A 16,398-nucleotide genomic window follows, 5' to 3' on the forward strand; every position below is an offset into this window, starting at 1 on the left:
ATAGACAAACAAACTGAGCCAAATGCATAACACTTGTGCATCTGTGTTGTTGTTGATCAACACGAGTCTGTCTGGTCGAGCAGACCCAAGGCAAGCAGCTGCCCCTGCAGGGCCATCCTTTGCAGTGAACCAGTGTCCCTGTCTCACCAGAGCAAGGCACAGGGAATAGTGTTAAGTTTTGGTTCCTGATGGACGTGGAATTTGTGTCTCACCATGCAGTTAGCGGGCATTTTAGTAGGCTCCACTTTACCCCATAATTTGGTTATGTGGTTACCACTCAGCATTGTAAATGGTTTCTTGGATACAAGAAACCATTAGACTTGTCGCATACTGTAGAGCCACTGAAATGAAAAGAAGTGACAGGAAGGAAAGGGAGTAGTAGGAAGAGAGGAGGATATATGTAGAGAAACAGTGAGAATGGGGAAGGAAGAATTAGGCAGCACCAGATTTAGTTAGTGGATGATGGTTACCACCAACCACCACCAGTGCTGCTGTGTGCATGTGTGTGTGTGTGTGTATTTACCTATTTACCTATTTGTAGTATACACGAATTGAGCAGTGCTCGTGTTGTCCTGTCTCTATATCCACATTTATCTATCTATCTATCTGTCTATTGCCAGACGCCTCTAGTCTACTTTTACACACATGAATGTTTTACGCCTGCACCACTTCTTCGTCTAAGTCGTTCCAAATACTTATGTATTTACCTAATCTACCTAATTGTCATATACAGGAAATGAGCTACGCTCGTGGGATCCCGTCGCTGTTTCTCAATAAGTCAGTTTTAGCTTTAAACTCGTTTAAGTTTTTAGACTGGACGATCTCTTTGTCCAGGGTATACCACAGGTCTATACTTCTATAAGGAAAACTATATTTCTTGATATCCTTCAAGCAGCTTGACTTCTTCAATTTCATTCCTTGTCCTCTTGTTGCTCTCTTATCCCATACAAACAGATCTCAGTCAGTTTTATCTACTCCTATCATGGTCCTCAACACTACAATCATGTCTCCCCTCTCTCCTTTCCTCTAAGGAAGGCAAATCCAGCCTCTCTCTGTATGACAGATCTGCCAGACTGGGGACCATCTTGGTTGCTGTTCTTTGTATTCTCTCAATCTTGTTTATATCTTCCTTTTTATGTGGGAACCACACTATCGCTGCATATTTTAACCTGGGGCGGATCATGGCTACTATCAATTTTTTCATCATCTCCTCATCCATATAATGAAATGCTACTCTTATGTTAGTCAAGAGCTTATACGTCTCTCTAACTATCTTGTTAATATGTTTTTCAGGTGACAAACTGTCCTGGACCAGCACTCACAAATCTTTCTCTTCTCTCGCTTTTGTGATTAATTCATTACGCATCAAATAATTCAGTGATGGCCTCCTGGTACTTTTACCCATTTCCAATATTTTACATTTCTTTGCGTTAAGTTTTATTTCCCACATCCGGCTCCAATCATGTATCCTATCCAGATCCCCTTGCAGCATTTTACAATCCTCCTCACCCCCTGCCTTCCTCAAGATCTTTGCATCATCAGCAAACAGACTTGCATAACTGTTCACTCAGTTTACCATATCATTTACGTAAATCAGGAACATTACTGGCACCAACACCGAGCCCTGAGGGACTCCACTTGTTACTTCCCTCCATCCAGACATCCTGTCTTTTATTACTGTCCTCATTTGTCTGTCTCAAAAAGTCTCTCATCCATTCCAGGTGTTTCCCCTTCAGTCCTCCTATATACTCTAGTTTCCACATTAGTCTCTTATGGGGTACCTTGTTGAAGGCCTTCTCCAAGTCTAAATACACACAGTCCACCCAACTATCTCTCTCCTGTACCACGTCAATCGCTCTTGAGTAAAAGCTCAACAAGTTGGAAACACATGACCTTTCACTTCTGAATCCAAACTGACATTCAGCCAAAATATTCATCTCTTCTAGATATTTTATCCATCTGTCTTTCAGGATTCTCTCACACAGTTTTCCGACCATGCTGGTTAGAGACACTGGTCTATACTTCTGGGGTTCTTCCCTGTTTCCTCCCTTATAAATTGGTACCACATTTGCCCTCTTCTATTCTTGAGGTGCTTTCCCCTCTTCCAGAGAACACACAATTAAACTGTAAATTTTATCCACCAGTTGTTCTCTGCATTCCTTCAGTACCCAATTAGAAATTTCATCTGGTCCTGGGGCTTTCTTTACATCTTGAGTTTCCAGTAATTTATACACTTCCTGTACCTCCACTTTTATATCTTTTCTCACTGGTACATTTCTAATCACTCCCTCCCCTTCTACAAACTCTTTTTCATTAGTGAAAACTGATTGGAAACATTTGTTCATTATTTCAGCTTGCACTGCATCATCTTTATAGACTGTCACGGGGTTTTTGTGTGTATACAATATTAAAGAATATTCAATAATACTTAAGAACAGGACAACGTATTGTCTTGTGAAAATCAAGAAATTATTACTTTATGCCGCCTTACTTTGCTGATTCTCTAAGGACGAGAATTTATAAACTTTCTCAGCAGTACACAGCAGAGACTAATTACTCACAAATGCTGTTTGTTAGTGCTGTTGGCCTCTGGAGAAAGTTACTCCACCCCTGACAATCAATAACTAATGCTATTAATGATAAACAAGTTCTTGCTGATGCAATTAACTCCTGGTTGCACAACGGATTTTAAGCTTAATACAAAAGGACTGGCCTAAATACCAGTTATGAATAGCAAAGCGTTTATGCAAACTAGGAGCTATAAGTGAAATAAGCTCGTGGAGAAATAAAACACGAATTTACATTACATTAAGCTCAAGAAAAAGAACTGTTACTTTATTGATTACAATAAAATAAATTAATGTTACATGAGTCTCAAGATGAATTCAAATAAGGAGATCACACTCACTCGCTCACTCAAAACCTAAACTCTTAAACCTAGGAAAAAAAATGAAATGAAATATTGGTCAGAAAAGTGGACAAAGCAGATGACTGGGCGTCGTTGCTGAGGAAGGACGCTGCACACGCTGAGTCTCTCGCCAATCACGCCAGGTGGGAATTCAACGGCGACTGTGGGAACTAGGTGTCGTTGCTGAGAAAGGACGCTGCCACACAGACTACCTGCTTCCACGGCGCTCAAATCTTGACTGATTCAAATTGTGGGAGAGAGGCGAGTGTCGTGGCTGCACTTGCTAACGGCCAACAAGTGTGAGCGATACACACCCGCAGTTCACTCACCGAAGGTGCTAACATCGCGCACAAGGACGATCACTTATGAAATAGTGAAAAATGTCCAGAAAAACACTCCCGATCTGGTGAATACATGGCGGTTAAACTGAGTGATAAATACTGGGATTCCACTAGAATTCGCGGTTTCCCACCAAAGTTAATGTCACGAGTTTGTTCAAATACTTAATCGCGCCAACTCGTGACGGAGTCCTCTCCTTCTACTTTCAGTTTGGTGATTCCTTCCTTTTGTTTCAGTTTGCCATTAACAAATCCACAAAACAGGGTGGGTTCATCCATGCATTTGTCTATCATACCTTTTTCAAAATTCCTTTCTTCTTCTCTGCGTATTCTTGTGTATTCATTTCTAGTTCTTTTTTATTCTTCCTTTGTTCTGTTATTACATCCCTTTCCCCAGTTGTTCCACGCCTTATCACTCTCTTTGTTTGCTATCATACACCTTCTATTAAACCACTTCTTTTTCCTGTTTTCTTTCCCCCTAACTCTTGGTACAAATTTTTCCACTCCCAAATTATAGAGGTCTAGAAAGATCCCACTTCCTCTCAATCTCTCTTGATTCTCTGAATTTTCTCCAATCTGCATTTTCGAAAAATTTTCTCAATCCTGTAAAATTTGCTTTCCCAAAGTTGTATCTTCCCTGTCTATAAAGCTCGTCTCTTGGCTCGACGTTCCCTATTATCATCTGGAACTCAATGACCAAATGATTACGTTTTCCTATAGGACAGAAATATTACATCGGGTTCTTTGGTAAACAGTAAGTCTAACCTTGCTGGTGTGTCCTCACCTCAGAACCGTGTTTCTTCTTTGACCCATTGCGTCATCACATTATTCAGTGTTATATTTAATAATACAGTGCCCCATGAATCTTTGCTGCCTCCTGAGTCCCATTCCTCCCAGTTCACCTCTCTACAGTTAAAGTCACCCACCAAAATTATATTGCTGCTTTTCTCAATTATTTTTTGTAAATAACTAGCCATATCTGACAACATCTGGTATTCATCATCATTCCATGCTCTTGTCTTAGGGGGAACATACACTACTGCCATATCTCTCTTGCCATTCTCTTCAGTTTCTAATTTCATATTTATCACTTCAACCCTGCCTTCTCCCATTTTCACGGTATCTACATTTATGTAGTTCTTCACTGCTATCATCACTCCTCCTCCCGTTTTTTCTTTTCTGTCTCTTCTCCACAGTTTGTATTTACCATCTCCCATATGAACATCAATATCTTCTCTTGGTCTCTACAAAGCACATTACATCAGGTTCATGTTCCCTCAGGAAATCGTTAATTTCAAGCCTTGCCGATATTAAACCAACATTAGTATATACCGCCTTCAAATTATTTTAAGTGTTTTTATACCCTCTTCTCTCCTTCTCTCCATCGGTACCACTTCCTCAATTTCTGATCTTTCTTAGCCGTCCTCCTTAGTTTCTTTCACTTCTAGTACCTCACATACCACTTCCTTACTTTCATATCCATCACTTTCCAAAAAAAACGTTTTACACTCTTCCTCAGTCCTCTTATCATTTTTTTCCCTTGTTCCTTCAATGATTTTAAAACTTCTCTTTCTTCTTCATTCAAATCTTTTCTTACTATAATATTTTCCATCCTTGGCTCTTTGCTTAGTTTCCAGGTCACTTTAAGTATATCATTTACTACACTCCCCCCTGGGGGTAGGGTTTTTTTTTAAGAATACTCCCCCAGTATCCCTGCTTGTCGTAAAAGGCAACTAAAAGGGTTGGCGGAGGGTTAGTGCCCCTCCCCGGAAAACAGCTAACTATAAAAACAAACAATAAGCCTCGGACAAGGACTGACCAAACGATGACAACCAAGGACTGGACAAAGGACATGGTTATCAGAACGTGGAATGTAAGGGGAGCGAATGATGAGGTGAAAGAGAGAGAGATTGTCCAGGTGCTTGAGGGTGCGAAAGTGGATGTATGTGGAATAACTGAAACAAAGTGGAGAGGAGAAAGTGTGAGAGAATGGGAGTATGGATGGGGTATATGTGCAGGAGTAGGTGGGAATGAGAGGGCAAAGGAAGGAGTATGTATAGCTGTGAGTAAAAGATGGAAGAAGAGCATAAGACAGTATGGATCAGTTGGGTCAAGGATTGTGTGGGTAAAGTTGAAAGTTGGAATACAAATGTGGGCGATTGTGTGCGTGTATGCGCCAATGCAAGATCGTGCTAGAAGAGTGAGAGAAGAGTTCTGGACAAATGTAGAAGTGTGCATGGATAAGTTTGGAAGGAATGAGAGTGTTTTTGATTGGTGATATGAATGGTAAAGTTGGGAATGTGAAGGTGGATGGAATAGTTGGTGAGTGGGGTGTGCCTGCTGAGATAGATGAGAATGGGAGTGCATTAGTGGACATTTGTGCTGGGAGGGGGTTGGTGATAGCCAATACCCTCTTCAGGCATAAAATGATCCACAGGTATACATGGCGAGTGATGAAAAGGGTGGGTGGTGAACTGAATGAAAGGAAGGCAATGATTGATTATGTGTGTGTGGATGAAAGGATGCGAAGATGTGTAATGGATGCAAGAGCTTATAGAGGCTGGGGGAGTAGACTTTCTGACCACTACTTGGTGGTGGCCAGAATTAGAATTCAAGTAAGATGGAGGAATAGAAGAAGGGAAAGACAAGAGGAAGGAGTAGTTGCAAGGAGAGTGGAAAGGTTACAAGAGGATGAGAAAAAGGCAGAGTATAAGAGAGAAGTGGAGGAACGATTGGGCAAATATGTATTGGAGATGGGAGACGTGGAAGGTGTCTGTAGGATATTTACAGAAGAAATATGTGCAGCATGTGATGTGGTGTGTGGAAGGAAGAGAAGATGGTGGGGGATGCAAGGAACAGCGTGGTGGACTGAAGAGGTGAGACAGGCTGTGGCACAAAAGAAGAAAGCATACAATGAATGGATGAGAAATAGGGGCGTGGAAGAAGTTGAGAGGCGAAAGAGAGAGTTATATGTAGAAAGAAAGAGAGAGGTGAAAAGATTAGTAAGAGAAAGAAGAGAGTGGATGAGGAATTTGGAAGGAATTTGAGTGTAAAGTGGAGGGACTGTAAGAAAATGTTCTGGAAAGAGGTGAAAAGAGTAAGACAGGGTGGAAGTGAAGTTAGCAGGGGAGTGAAAGATAAAAATGGTAGATCACTAGTTGAGAAGGGAGAAAAAGTGAGCAGATGGAGAGAACACTTTAAGGAATTGTTGAACATAGAGGATGGAAGTAATGCGAGTATAAGTGGCTGGGGAATGGCTGGGAGAAGGAGGGAGGTGAGAAGACAGGAAGAAATCAGTAGGATAGAAGTTGTGAAAGCAATGAAGAAAGTTAAATCGGGGAAAGCCCCAGGAATTGATGGAGTGTGTGGTGAAATGCTGAAGCATGGGGGAGAGATAGTAGTAGAATGGATGTGGAAGATGTGCAGATTGGCTTGGGAGGAAGGTAGAGTCCTGGAGGATTGGAAGTCAGGTATAAATATTCCCTTTACAAAGGAAAAGGGGAAAAAGAAGTGTGTGGTAATCATAGGGGCATTTGTCTTCTTAGCATAATAGGAAAAGTGTATGGTAGGATACTTATTGACAGAGTTAGAGAAAGAACAGAAAAATTAGTTGAAGAAGAGGGGGGCTTTAGGAAGGGAAGAGGTTGTGTAGATCAGATATTCATTCTTAGATCTTTAGTGGAAAAGTTTCTAGAGAAGGGAAAGAAGTTGTATGCAGCTTTCATGGATTTGGAGAAAGCATATGACAGGGTGGATAGACAAGGATTGTGGAAAGTGTTAAGAATATATGGAGTAGATGGGAAGTTGCTGAATGCTGTGAAGAGTATGTACGATGGTGCGAAGGCTGCAGTGAGTTTGGATGGTGAAGTAAGTGAATTTTTCTGTTTGAAGGTTGGGTTGAAACAGGGATGTGTCATGTCTCCATGGTTGTTCAATCTTTACATGGATGGGGTAATAAAAGAAGTACAAGGTAGGGTAGTGGATGTTGGAGTGGCCCTGGTGAGAGAGGATAGTGTTTGGAAACTCCCTGTACTGTTGTTTGCAGATGATACTGTGTTGTTGAGTGAAGACGAAGGGGATCTGCAAGGCTTGGTGGATGAGTTTGGGAGAGTGTGTAAGAAACGGAATCTAAAGGTGAATGTAGGGAAGAGTAAAGTGATGGTCTTTGAGAGAGGTGAAGTCAGTGAATGTACAGCAAGGTTGGATGGTGAGGAATTGGAAGATGTGAGTACGTTTAAGTACTTGGGTAGTGTGATGAGTAAGGATGGAGGTTTGGAGGGTGAAGTGCGTGAAAGGGTACAGCAGGGAAGCAAGGTTGCTGGTTCTTTGAAAGCAGTGATAAGAAACAGGGAAGTGAGCATGGAAGTGAAAAAGTTACTACATGACAGTATTGTGATACCAACTCTAACGTACGGAAGTGAAGCTTGGACGTTGTTGGAAGGACACAAGTCAAGAGTGAGAGCAGTGGAAATGAGTTATTTAAGAGGAGCCTGTGGAGTCACATGGAGAGACAGGCTGACGAATGAGGATATAAAGGAGCATTGTGGTGTGGATGTGGATGTGATAGGAAGCGTTATGAGGAACACACTGAGGTGGTTTGGCCATGTGGAGAGGATGGAGGGTGAAAGACTGACGAAGAGAGTGTATGTGAGTGAGGTGGAGGGGGGAAGAAGGAGGGGGAGGCCGAGGAGGGATGGGGTGGAGAGGTATATGAGAGAGTGGGGTGTGAGTTGGGAGCAGGGCAGTGAGATGGCAGGAGACAGGGCGACTTGGAGGCGATTTGTTTGTGGCCACCCCAAACGGGATTGAGGCGTCTGGCAATAGATAGATAGATAGATTTACTACACTATCTGATGACAACTTGACTCTTACTGGTCTTGTTTCCCCATTCTTATAAGGCTCTATCCTCCTTACTTCCTGAATTTCTTTTTTCCACTTGTCTCCTTCGCGATCAATCTTGCCTGATGTTTAGATTTACTACACTATCTGATGACAACTTGACTCTTACTGGTCTTGTTTCCCCATTCTTATAAGGCTCTATCCTCCTTACTTCCTGAATTTCTTTTTTCCACTTGTCTCCTTCGCGATCAATCTTGCCTGATGTTTTTCTCACGAGATTTGTGTTTCTCTCGAGTCTCATGGATCTAACCATTTCTTCCTCCTCCCTGTTTCGAAATATTACCACACATCTGTTCCATTCTACAGTTTCTCTCGCTATTTTCTCTTTTTTCTTCAGTATTTTCACTACATTTTCTTCCATTTTTTTCTTGTTCATTTCCCTTTCTTGCTGAATGATTTCCCTTAAGCTGACCACTTCTTTCTGTTCTTCTTCCACATGTGCCCACTTTGCCTTATGCTCTTCTAACACGCTACTTACCTTCTCCGTTTTATTACTGCTCTCTTCTAGTTTTCTCCTTAATTCGATATTTTCTCGCTTCAAATTCCTGATCTCGTGGTTCGCCATCTCATTGGACTGGATCAGACTCTGTATAGTATTCTCGGTATTTTCAGACATGTCCCTGAACACTAAATTCTCCACTTTCTTTTCAAGTTCACTAATCCTTATAGTCAATGTTTTAACCAAATCCATGACATTAGTATTACTGTCAAATCCTGTAAATTCGAGTCCCTTGATGTTTACAGTATCGGCCATGTTTGAGGTTGGTTACATTACCAAAACAGCTGTTACCGAAAATACTACATACATCCAAATATACTCTCTGCCAATAACTCTTTGCATTTTTGGTAGTCTATATTAACTTACAATATTTTAAACTTAAAACAAGACCAAAGGAGACAGGACAAACATAATTCCTGAAACTACTTAAGGTTTGCAGCGGTGGCTGGGAGGCAGTTGAGATACGTCCGTTCACTCTGGCTGTGTGTGTGTGTGTGTGTGTGTGTGTGTGTGTGTGTGTGTGTGTGTGTGTTCTACTTAGTTGTTCTTACCTTATTGTATCATTACTGGAATGAGTCCAGCTTGTACTGTCCCGTTTTTAAAAACATTTTTATCATTCATATCCTTGACTTTGTGAATAGATTTGGCACACTGTTTCATTCGGTGATGCATTCCATTGATCAGTTGCTCTGTTTGGGAAACTGAATTTTCTTCCATCATTATCACCTCTCATTTTGTACAGTTTTTTGCAGAGTCCTGTTGATGTTGCCTCCCCGTAGGTTATATATTCATCCACGCCTATTTTCTCATTTCCTTTGATGCATTTATAGCATAATCATGTCTCCTCTTTTCTTTCTCACTTGTAATGTTGGATGTTTTAATTTTCCTTGTCTTTCTTCATAGCTTAAATCCATAAGCTTGGTGCCCACCTTGTAGCAGCCCTTCGTACCTTTTCAGTCTCATCTATGTATTTTTTAAGATGTCAATTCCAGGCTGCTGATGCGTAGTCCAGGGCTGGTTTAATGAATGATGTGATTATCATTCTCAGCGCATCTTCATTTATATATGTGCATGTTACTTTCATAGTAACAAGCAATGTGTACTTGTTCCGTACTTTCTCGTTGATGTGGTCATCCGGAGATAGTCTGTTATTGATAATCACTCCCAAGTTCTCCCTTTCTGATATGTGTAGGGTTGAACTTCCTAGCTTATAATCTCAGTCTGGACTTTTATCACTTTTGCCAAACTTGATTACATGGCATTTGTCCACATTCAGTTCTGTTTGCCATCTACTGCTCCATTCATGATGCTTATTTAATTCTTCTTGAAGCTCACTGCAAGGGTCTGTGTTTGTAATTCTCCTGTGTATTTTTGCATCATCAGCAAACATATTTAAATACCTTCCATTACCAATGTCACTGTCCATGTCATTTATATATACAGTACTAAAAACTTAATTGGTGCCAGCACTGAGCCCTGTGGGACTCGAGTTTTCACTTCTCTCTACGATGAGTAATTACCTCTTATTACTGTTCTCATTTCCCTTTTTTGAGAAAATCTTGCGTTCAACAGTACAGGTTGCCTTGGATTCCTCCATGTTGGTACAGTTTCTATAAAAGTCTTTGGTGTGTTACTGTATCAGATGCCTTTTTGAAATCCAAATAGATGTTGTCTACCCATCATTTTCTTTTCTGTAGTGTTTCTGCAGCTCTTTCTGTTATCATGTGGTGTTTTTCCAGATGATTTACCCACATTTTCCGTATCAGCTTATTTAATACAGTATCTTACTTATAACACTGTCCAGTGATACCGGCCTGTAGTTTAGTGGATTTTGCCTATTTCCATTCTTGAATAGGGGAACAGTCTCCTTTCTCCCAGATATCAAGTAGTTTACCTTGTCTGAAGGATTCCTTGAATATTAAATGTACTGGTCTGCTTAACTCTTCTGCACATTCATGTAATGCCCAACTTGAAATCTCATCAGGATCATTTTGCTTTTCCTTTGTCTAATATACTCAGCTCTTTCTGGACCTCTTGTTTCGATATACGTATATTCATTAACATGTGTGAACATACTTGTTTAATTTCATCTCACTCAAATCTTTTTTCTTCTGTAAAGACTTACTAGAATTTTTTGTTTAGTACTTCACAAATATTTTCTTCATTGGGTATAGATTTTCCCATCTTCTATGGTGGACAGTTTTTTATCTTTGACTGTAATTTTACTTCGTATGTAGCTGTAAAGCAGCTTTGGTTGACTAGTAGTTTTATTTATAATGTCATCCTCAAACTGCCTTTGAGCTTCTCTCCTCAGCCTTGTATAATCATTTCTTGCCTGCTTGTAGTTATTATATGCCCGCTCGTTTTCATGTCGTCAGTATTTGATCCACAGCAAAATCTCTTTTCTCATTTGCTTCTGTACATTCGGTATTAAACCATTTCTTTATCCGTATTTCTGTTTCTTTGTGTAGTGGGATATGGTTTTGGACTCCTGTTCTTGTAAAATTCACAGAATTTTCTGTATAAAAAATGTACTGTATATCTTGTCCTCTAAGTTCCTCTTCCCAGTCTGTTTCCTTAAAGTACTTCTTTAGGTCATGATAGTTGTCCTTTTTTTTTTTATAGTTTAGCCCCTTTTTTAAATTTTCATTTTCACTAACTATATCATATGCTGGCCTGAAATTGTAATCTGATACTGCATGGTCACTTTTGTGGAAAGGAGGGTGGTAAATTATGTTGTCAATTTTATTTTCTTGTTTAGTAAATATGAAATATAATTATAATGGTTCTTCTGGTCCTCCTTTTCTGGTGTTTTCCTTTACATGTTGTGTTAGGAACAACTTCTGTATAAGATCCAGGAGTTTTTTATCCCAACAGCTTTCATAGCTTCTTACATCTAAAGCATTCCAATTAATATTTTTGTTGAAATCTCCTGTTAGTATAATTCTTTCATATTTATCTTCCATTCTATGAAGTAGGGTTCTTAAACTCTGTATTGTACTTTCTGCCAGGTCTTCATATTCACCTCTATCCCATGTGTTTGTCTTGAGTGGCACATAAATTTGCCACCATTATTTTCCCTTGAGATGTGTTGGTCTCTACTGCAGTTAATTCTACTTGTGAGGGTATATCTAGTTCTGTCTCTTTGACTAGGCATGTGTACTTTATTAATATCATAACTCTTCCTTTTTTCAAATTTCTGTCTCTTCTTATATTGTGTGTGTGTGTGCACACAAACACATCTGTGTCTGCATGTCTGTGTGTGCAGAGTTATACAGAAAATGGTAATGTGACATCCAGCCTCATACTACTTCTTGCACAGTGCACTGGTGTTTAGGGTCTCGTAGTTCAGAGCAAACTGCCAGCATACATAAAAGGAACACTGTAAGTAAATATATCAGTCACTGTTTTCACTACCTAACCCACAGCCTTTCTCTCTTTGCCCCCTAGAGGACACCCAGCGTGTGCTCCGACTCTCCCTAGATGAGTTCTCGCTACCAAAGTTCTACCTCCTTTTTGGCATTAGCAAGGTCAAATCTGCTGCTGTCACTGCCTTCAGGTCTTCTTACAGGCATACGGGCGAGAGGGGAATGAGGTGCGTCCAGTGAGTACTGTGGTGAAAACACCACTTACATCTTGTTGAAGGCTGAATGAGGTACTTGATGGTGATTAGGATTATAGTGGCAGTTAGTGTGATGATTATGATGATAGCAACAGTGGTGATGATTATTGTTTAGCTTTATGTTGAAATAAATTAAACTTCAACGAGTGATGGAGCTGGATCACGAAGTTGATATATGCGCATGAGAAAACATATGATGAGGATGGTGTTAGTGATTGTGGTGGTGTTCATGGCAGTGATGAAGAATCTCTATTTTTGTGTAATTCTGAAGATGAATTGAGTAAAAGGGGTTTGTGATTATGATAAATGATGATGATTGTCCAGTTTAGACTTGAGTATACATGCTCACCTTAAATGTTAAGTACAGTATCCAGTTTCTCTCTCTCTCTCTCTCTCTTAATCCCTTCTTTACGAACACCCTCCCTCTTTGGGCATAAACACTATGTTCAACCTCCATACTGACCTGACAGCTCCCCTTCTCATGCTGTGAGGGGAAGTTTATGTTTTATTGCCACAGCCAAACTATGCACCCTTTGTGATTTGTTTGTATACTGATGATCACATAAACCCAACTACATGATGTTATCATTGTAAAAAATATAATTACTAAAATAACCGGAAACAGTCAGGTGCAGTCATTGGATGTGGTGCATGATGTGCAGCAATTTCTGGCAGCACATCCACAAAATCCTCTTCCACACTAGGTAGAACATTACGTCTAGCATTTCCAAATGGAACAGACAGAAGCGTGAAGCATGTGGACACATGACGATGATGGCGACCTTGAACCACTTGTCGCTGAGAGTGTGGCATTGCTAAGCTCACTACCAATTTCCTCCTCCTCCTCCTCGTCCTCCTCCTCCTCCTCCTCCTCCTCCTCACTCACTCACTCACTCACTCACTCACTCACTTTGGCCTCACTATCGTTTTCAGGATAAAAGTCAGCATCACTGTTGTCTGCTGACACAGACACTATTGCATCATCATCTGGTAAATCTAAATCACGTGCATCATGAGGAATAAACCCTTCATCACTGTTGGATTCCGCCAGAGAGGCCATAAGTGAAAAACATCCTGGGCACCTTCTCTCGTTGTCAAGTGCATGGTAACTGGCCTTCTCAGGCAGGCCGAGGGGTGTAATTGTTGCCATATGTCTCCAGAAGATACTGTATAGTACAATATCGGTAGTAGAAATAATTCCATCAACCATCATCCAATCCTACATTGCCCCATGAGGAGCATAGGAGCCCGGGGCTAGGCAAGTTGGTCCTGACATTTAAGATGAGAGTGACCAGCCTCACTCATCCCTGAGTGGCATTACGTGAGCAATAAACCCCAACCATCCCTTGGATATAAATCTTCACCGGCTCAATCCGATTGGAGTGTCATAATTACCCACTAAACCACCAGGTGCCAAAATTTGGTCATATGGTTGCCACCCAGCATAATAAATGGTTTCCTGGTGTACAGGAAACCATTTGGCTTGTCACTCAGTGTAGAGTCACCCACAGGCAGAACAAAGAGGAAAGACTGAAGGAAAGAAAGATACAAGAGGGAGTGTAAAGCCACCCATAGGAAGCATGATGAGGAAAGAATGAAGGTAAGACAGACAGAAGAGGATGGAAGGAAAAAAGGATGGAAGAGAGGACAGGGCAGACACCTGAGAACAGCACTACATCAAGTGAGTGAATGGTGAATAAATAAAATAATAATTGGCCTAAAGGAGGTTGCATCATAGATAAGTGAGCAAGCCGTTGGTGCAAGAGCAACTCGGTTATGATGTACCTTATGGCATCAGAATTTCCCAGAACTTCATCGCAGTCTTTATCAAAACATAATGCTGTTGCCATCATGAGGTCCTCAGAAGCAGCCTTACCGTGCTACCTTGAGGCCCATATGCTGCCATTCAATTGGGGATGTACCAGCAAACCACGGTCACATTCCGGTGTCTCACGGGTGTTTGCAAGTTACAGACGTGGGGATATCAAAACACATTTCTGGTAAGGATGGGGTTAAACACTTGTTAATACCCAGTGACAGCTATCATCAGAAGGGATATTTGCATCAAATTTAAGGTAGTATTGGTTTTAAGTCCAGATAATCCTCAACTTATGACAGAGTTATATTCTGATGAGTCTGCTCTAAGTCAATTTGGTTGTAAGTCGAAAAATGCATATACAGAACAATGCGGTACTGTCGTCAGATATACGGGACATATTACGAAGTCACATATATGTTCAAACACTTATAAAAACAATATGTATTAATACTGCACATAAATGTTACTCAAAATACAGAACAGTATTTAAATAACCATGGAACAACAGTGAAAACAAAATAATAAAAAAAATTCCTCCACGAATGCCTCAGCTACCTTCACGTCAGCAGCAGCAACCTCCCCACTCGCCTTGACGTTATGGAAGGAAAAACTGTTTTTAAACCACATAAACCAGCCATGACTAGCAATAAACTGCACATCACACTCAGGCCCCACACATTCCTTAGTATCACAAAAAGAAAACAGGCTTTAGGTTTGGGTTCAAGATGGAAGAAGTGCATCCTTGGTAGCAATCTATCATACAGTGTTATACTGTATATGTATTTATGCAGTAAGGAGAAACTGTAAACTGAAACATATAACAATAAACAGTACATTCATATATCAGAAACATAGCTCTTTGTTATAGTTGTAAAGTATTATAAATTTGATATTCAGTACTATTATTCATACTGTTGGCAACGCATTCAGTTTGTTCAGTGAACAAGCGTCAGAATGTTGCTGCGTCCTGCTTACGACAACGGCTGCCATCAGTTTCATCTCAGAAGTACTTGTGAAGGCTTTGTGGGGTCTTCATCCTAAGTGCAAATTGGTTGTACGTTGAGGACTATTTGTAGTGGAAAATAACAGCAGACTGCTGCCACTGCACTGCTCTATGCCTACATTATAGAAAAGCACATGTTCAGGGCAATGGCTTCAGCCCTGGTAAAAAGCCTGGTAGCTAACCACATAGCTATTACGTTTTGTCAGGATATTCAGCTTCTAGTGTACAGTTTAAGTCCAAGCTAAAACTCTGACTCTGAATAACTCTTATGAACATCTTTGAATTCTTTTTCATAATCATTTGCAGCTATTGTTGACAAGTAGGTAATTTACAGCCTGCAAAAAATCATCAGCAGTACTATCGCTAACCCAGATTTATTTATTTTTTATTTTTTATTTTTTTTTATACTAGTCATAGCTTCTATCCCATCATTTCCTTTTTCCTACTTCTGAATCCTGCCCACTCTTTTTAAACAATTTGATTCTAAGTTGAAATGAAAACGATACCTCTTCAGTTATTGTGTCCTTGATAATCCCTTCCCCTCTACGCAGGTTTGGAACAGACCGTAGTCACTCATATGCGGTAAATGACAAGGAGAAGCTTTTATTAACATCCCTGGAGACCATCACAGATGCACTCCTGGAGATGATGGAGGCATGTATGAGGGACATCCCAGACTGCAACTGGCTTCAGACCTGGACTGGGCTGGCCAAGAGCTTTGCATTCCAGTACAACCCTGCCCTACAGCCCAGAGCCCTTATTGTTTTTGGCTGCATCAGTAAGTGTGCAGTGAATTCTTAGTCCCTCTCATGTGGTGCATCTGAACAGAACACAGGATGTCAACTTGTATTAGTCTTACTGTATGCAACAGGAGATGAAATTTAGTTCTGCCCCTTGCACCAAAATATACTTGGCCCATGCACCTCATTCACAACTCAGACATCACCAGTGTAGCTGCAAAAAAAGATTTATTAAAGCACCTGGCTAAAATATGAGGTCTGTCCAAAAAGAAACCGAACTTTTAAAGAGCGCATCAACTAGCCGGCATAATGTGATTGTGACCGGAGAGCTGTGTAGTGACAACATTGAGCTTTAGCATCACAACACGTCACTTAGTCATCAAGGTACATGCACTTGAGTGAATGTGTGTTTAGTTCACATGGTGATTTGTTGCAAATTTGAACAATGAAGTATCTTGAAGAGCAATGTGTGTACATGAATTCTGTTTCAGATTAGGAAAAACTTTTATGAAGTCTTCTCAGATGTTGCAACAGGCTTATGGGGATGATGTGTTGAGCTGTACACAGTGT

The 16,398-nt window shown here is 40.6% G+C and overlaps 1 protein-coding gene across 1 annotated transcript in view; it reads left to right on the top strand.

Moving 5' to 3' along the window:
- Nf1 (neurofibromin 1) overlaps positions 1-16,398 on the top strand; it is a 509,668-nt gene that overhangs the window by 283,447 nt on the left and 209,823 nt on the right. Inside the window, exons 43-45 of the mRNA XM_080275751.1 lie at positions 12,095-12,239; positions 15,461-15,468; positions 15,636-15,866. Of these exons, the coding sequence (XP_080131877.1) occupies positions 12,095-12,239; positions 15,461-15,468; positions 15,636-15,866 (384 nt within the window). The remainder of the gene's footprint in view (positions 1-12,094; positions 12,240-15,460; positions 15,469-15,635; positions 15,867-16,398) is intronic.

This window comes from Coenobita brevimanus, chromosome 62 (genome assembly GCF_032717465.1).
Source record: "Coenobita brevimanus isolate Jiangsu-jjx chromosome 62, ASM3271746v2, whole genome shotgun sequence".
In the NCBI taxonomy this organism is placed as follows: Eukaryota; Metazoa; Arthropoda; class Malacostraca; order Decapoda; family Coenobitidae; genus Coenobita; species Coenobita brevimanus.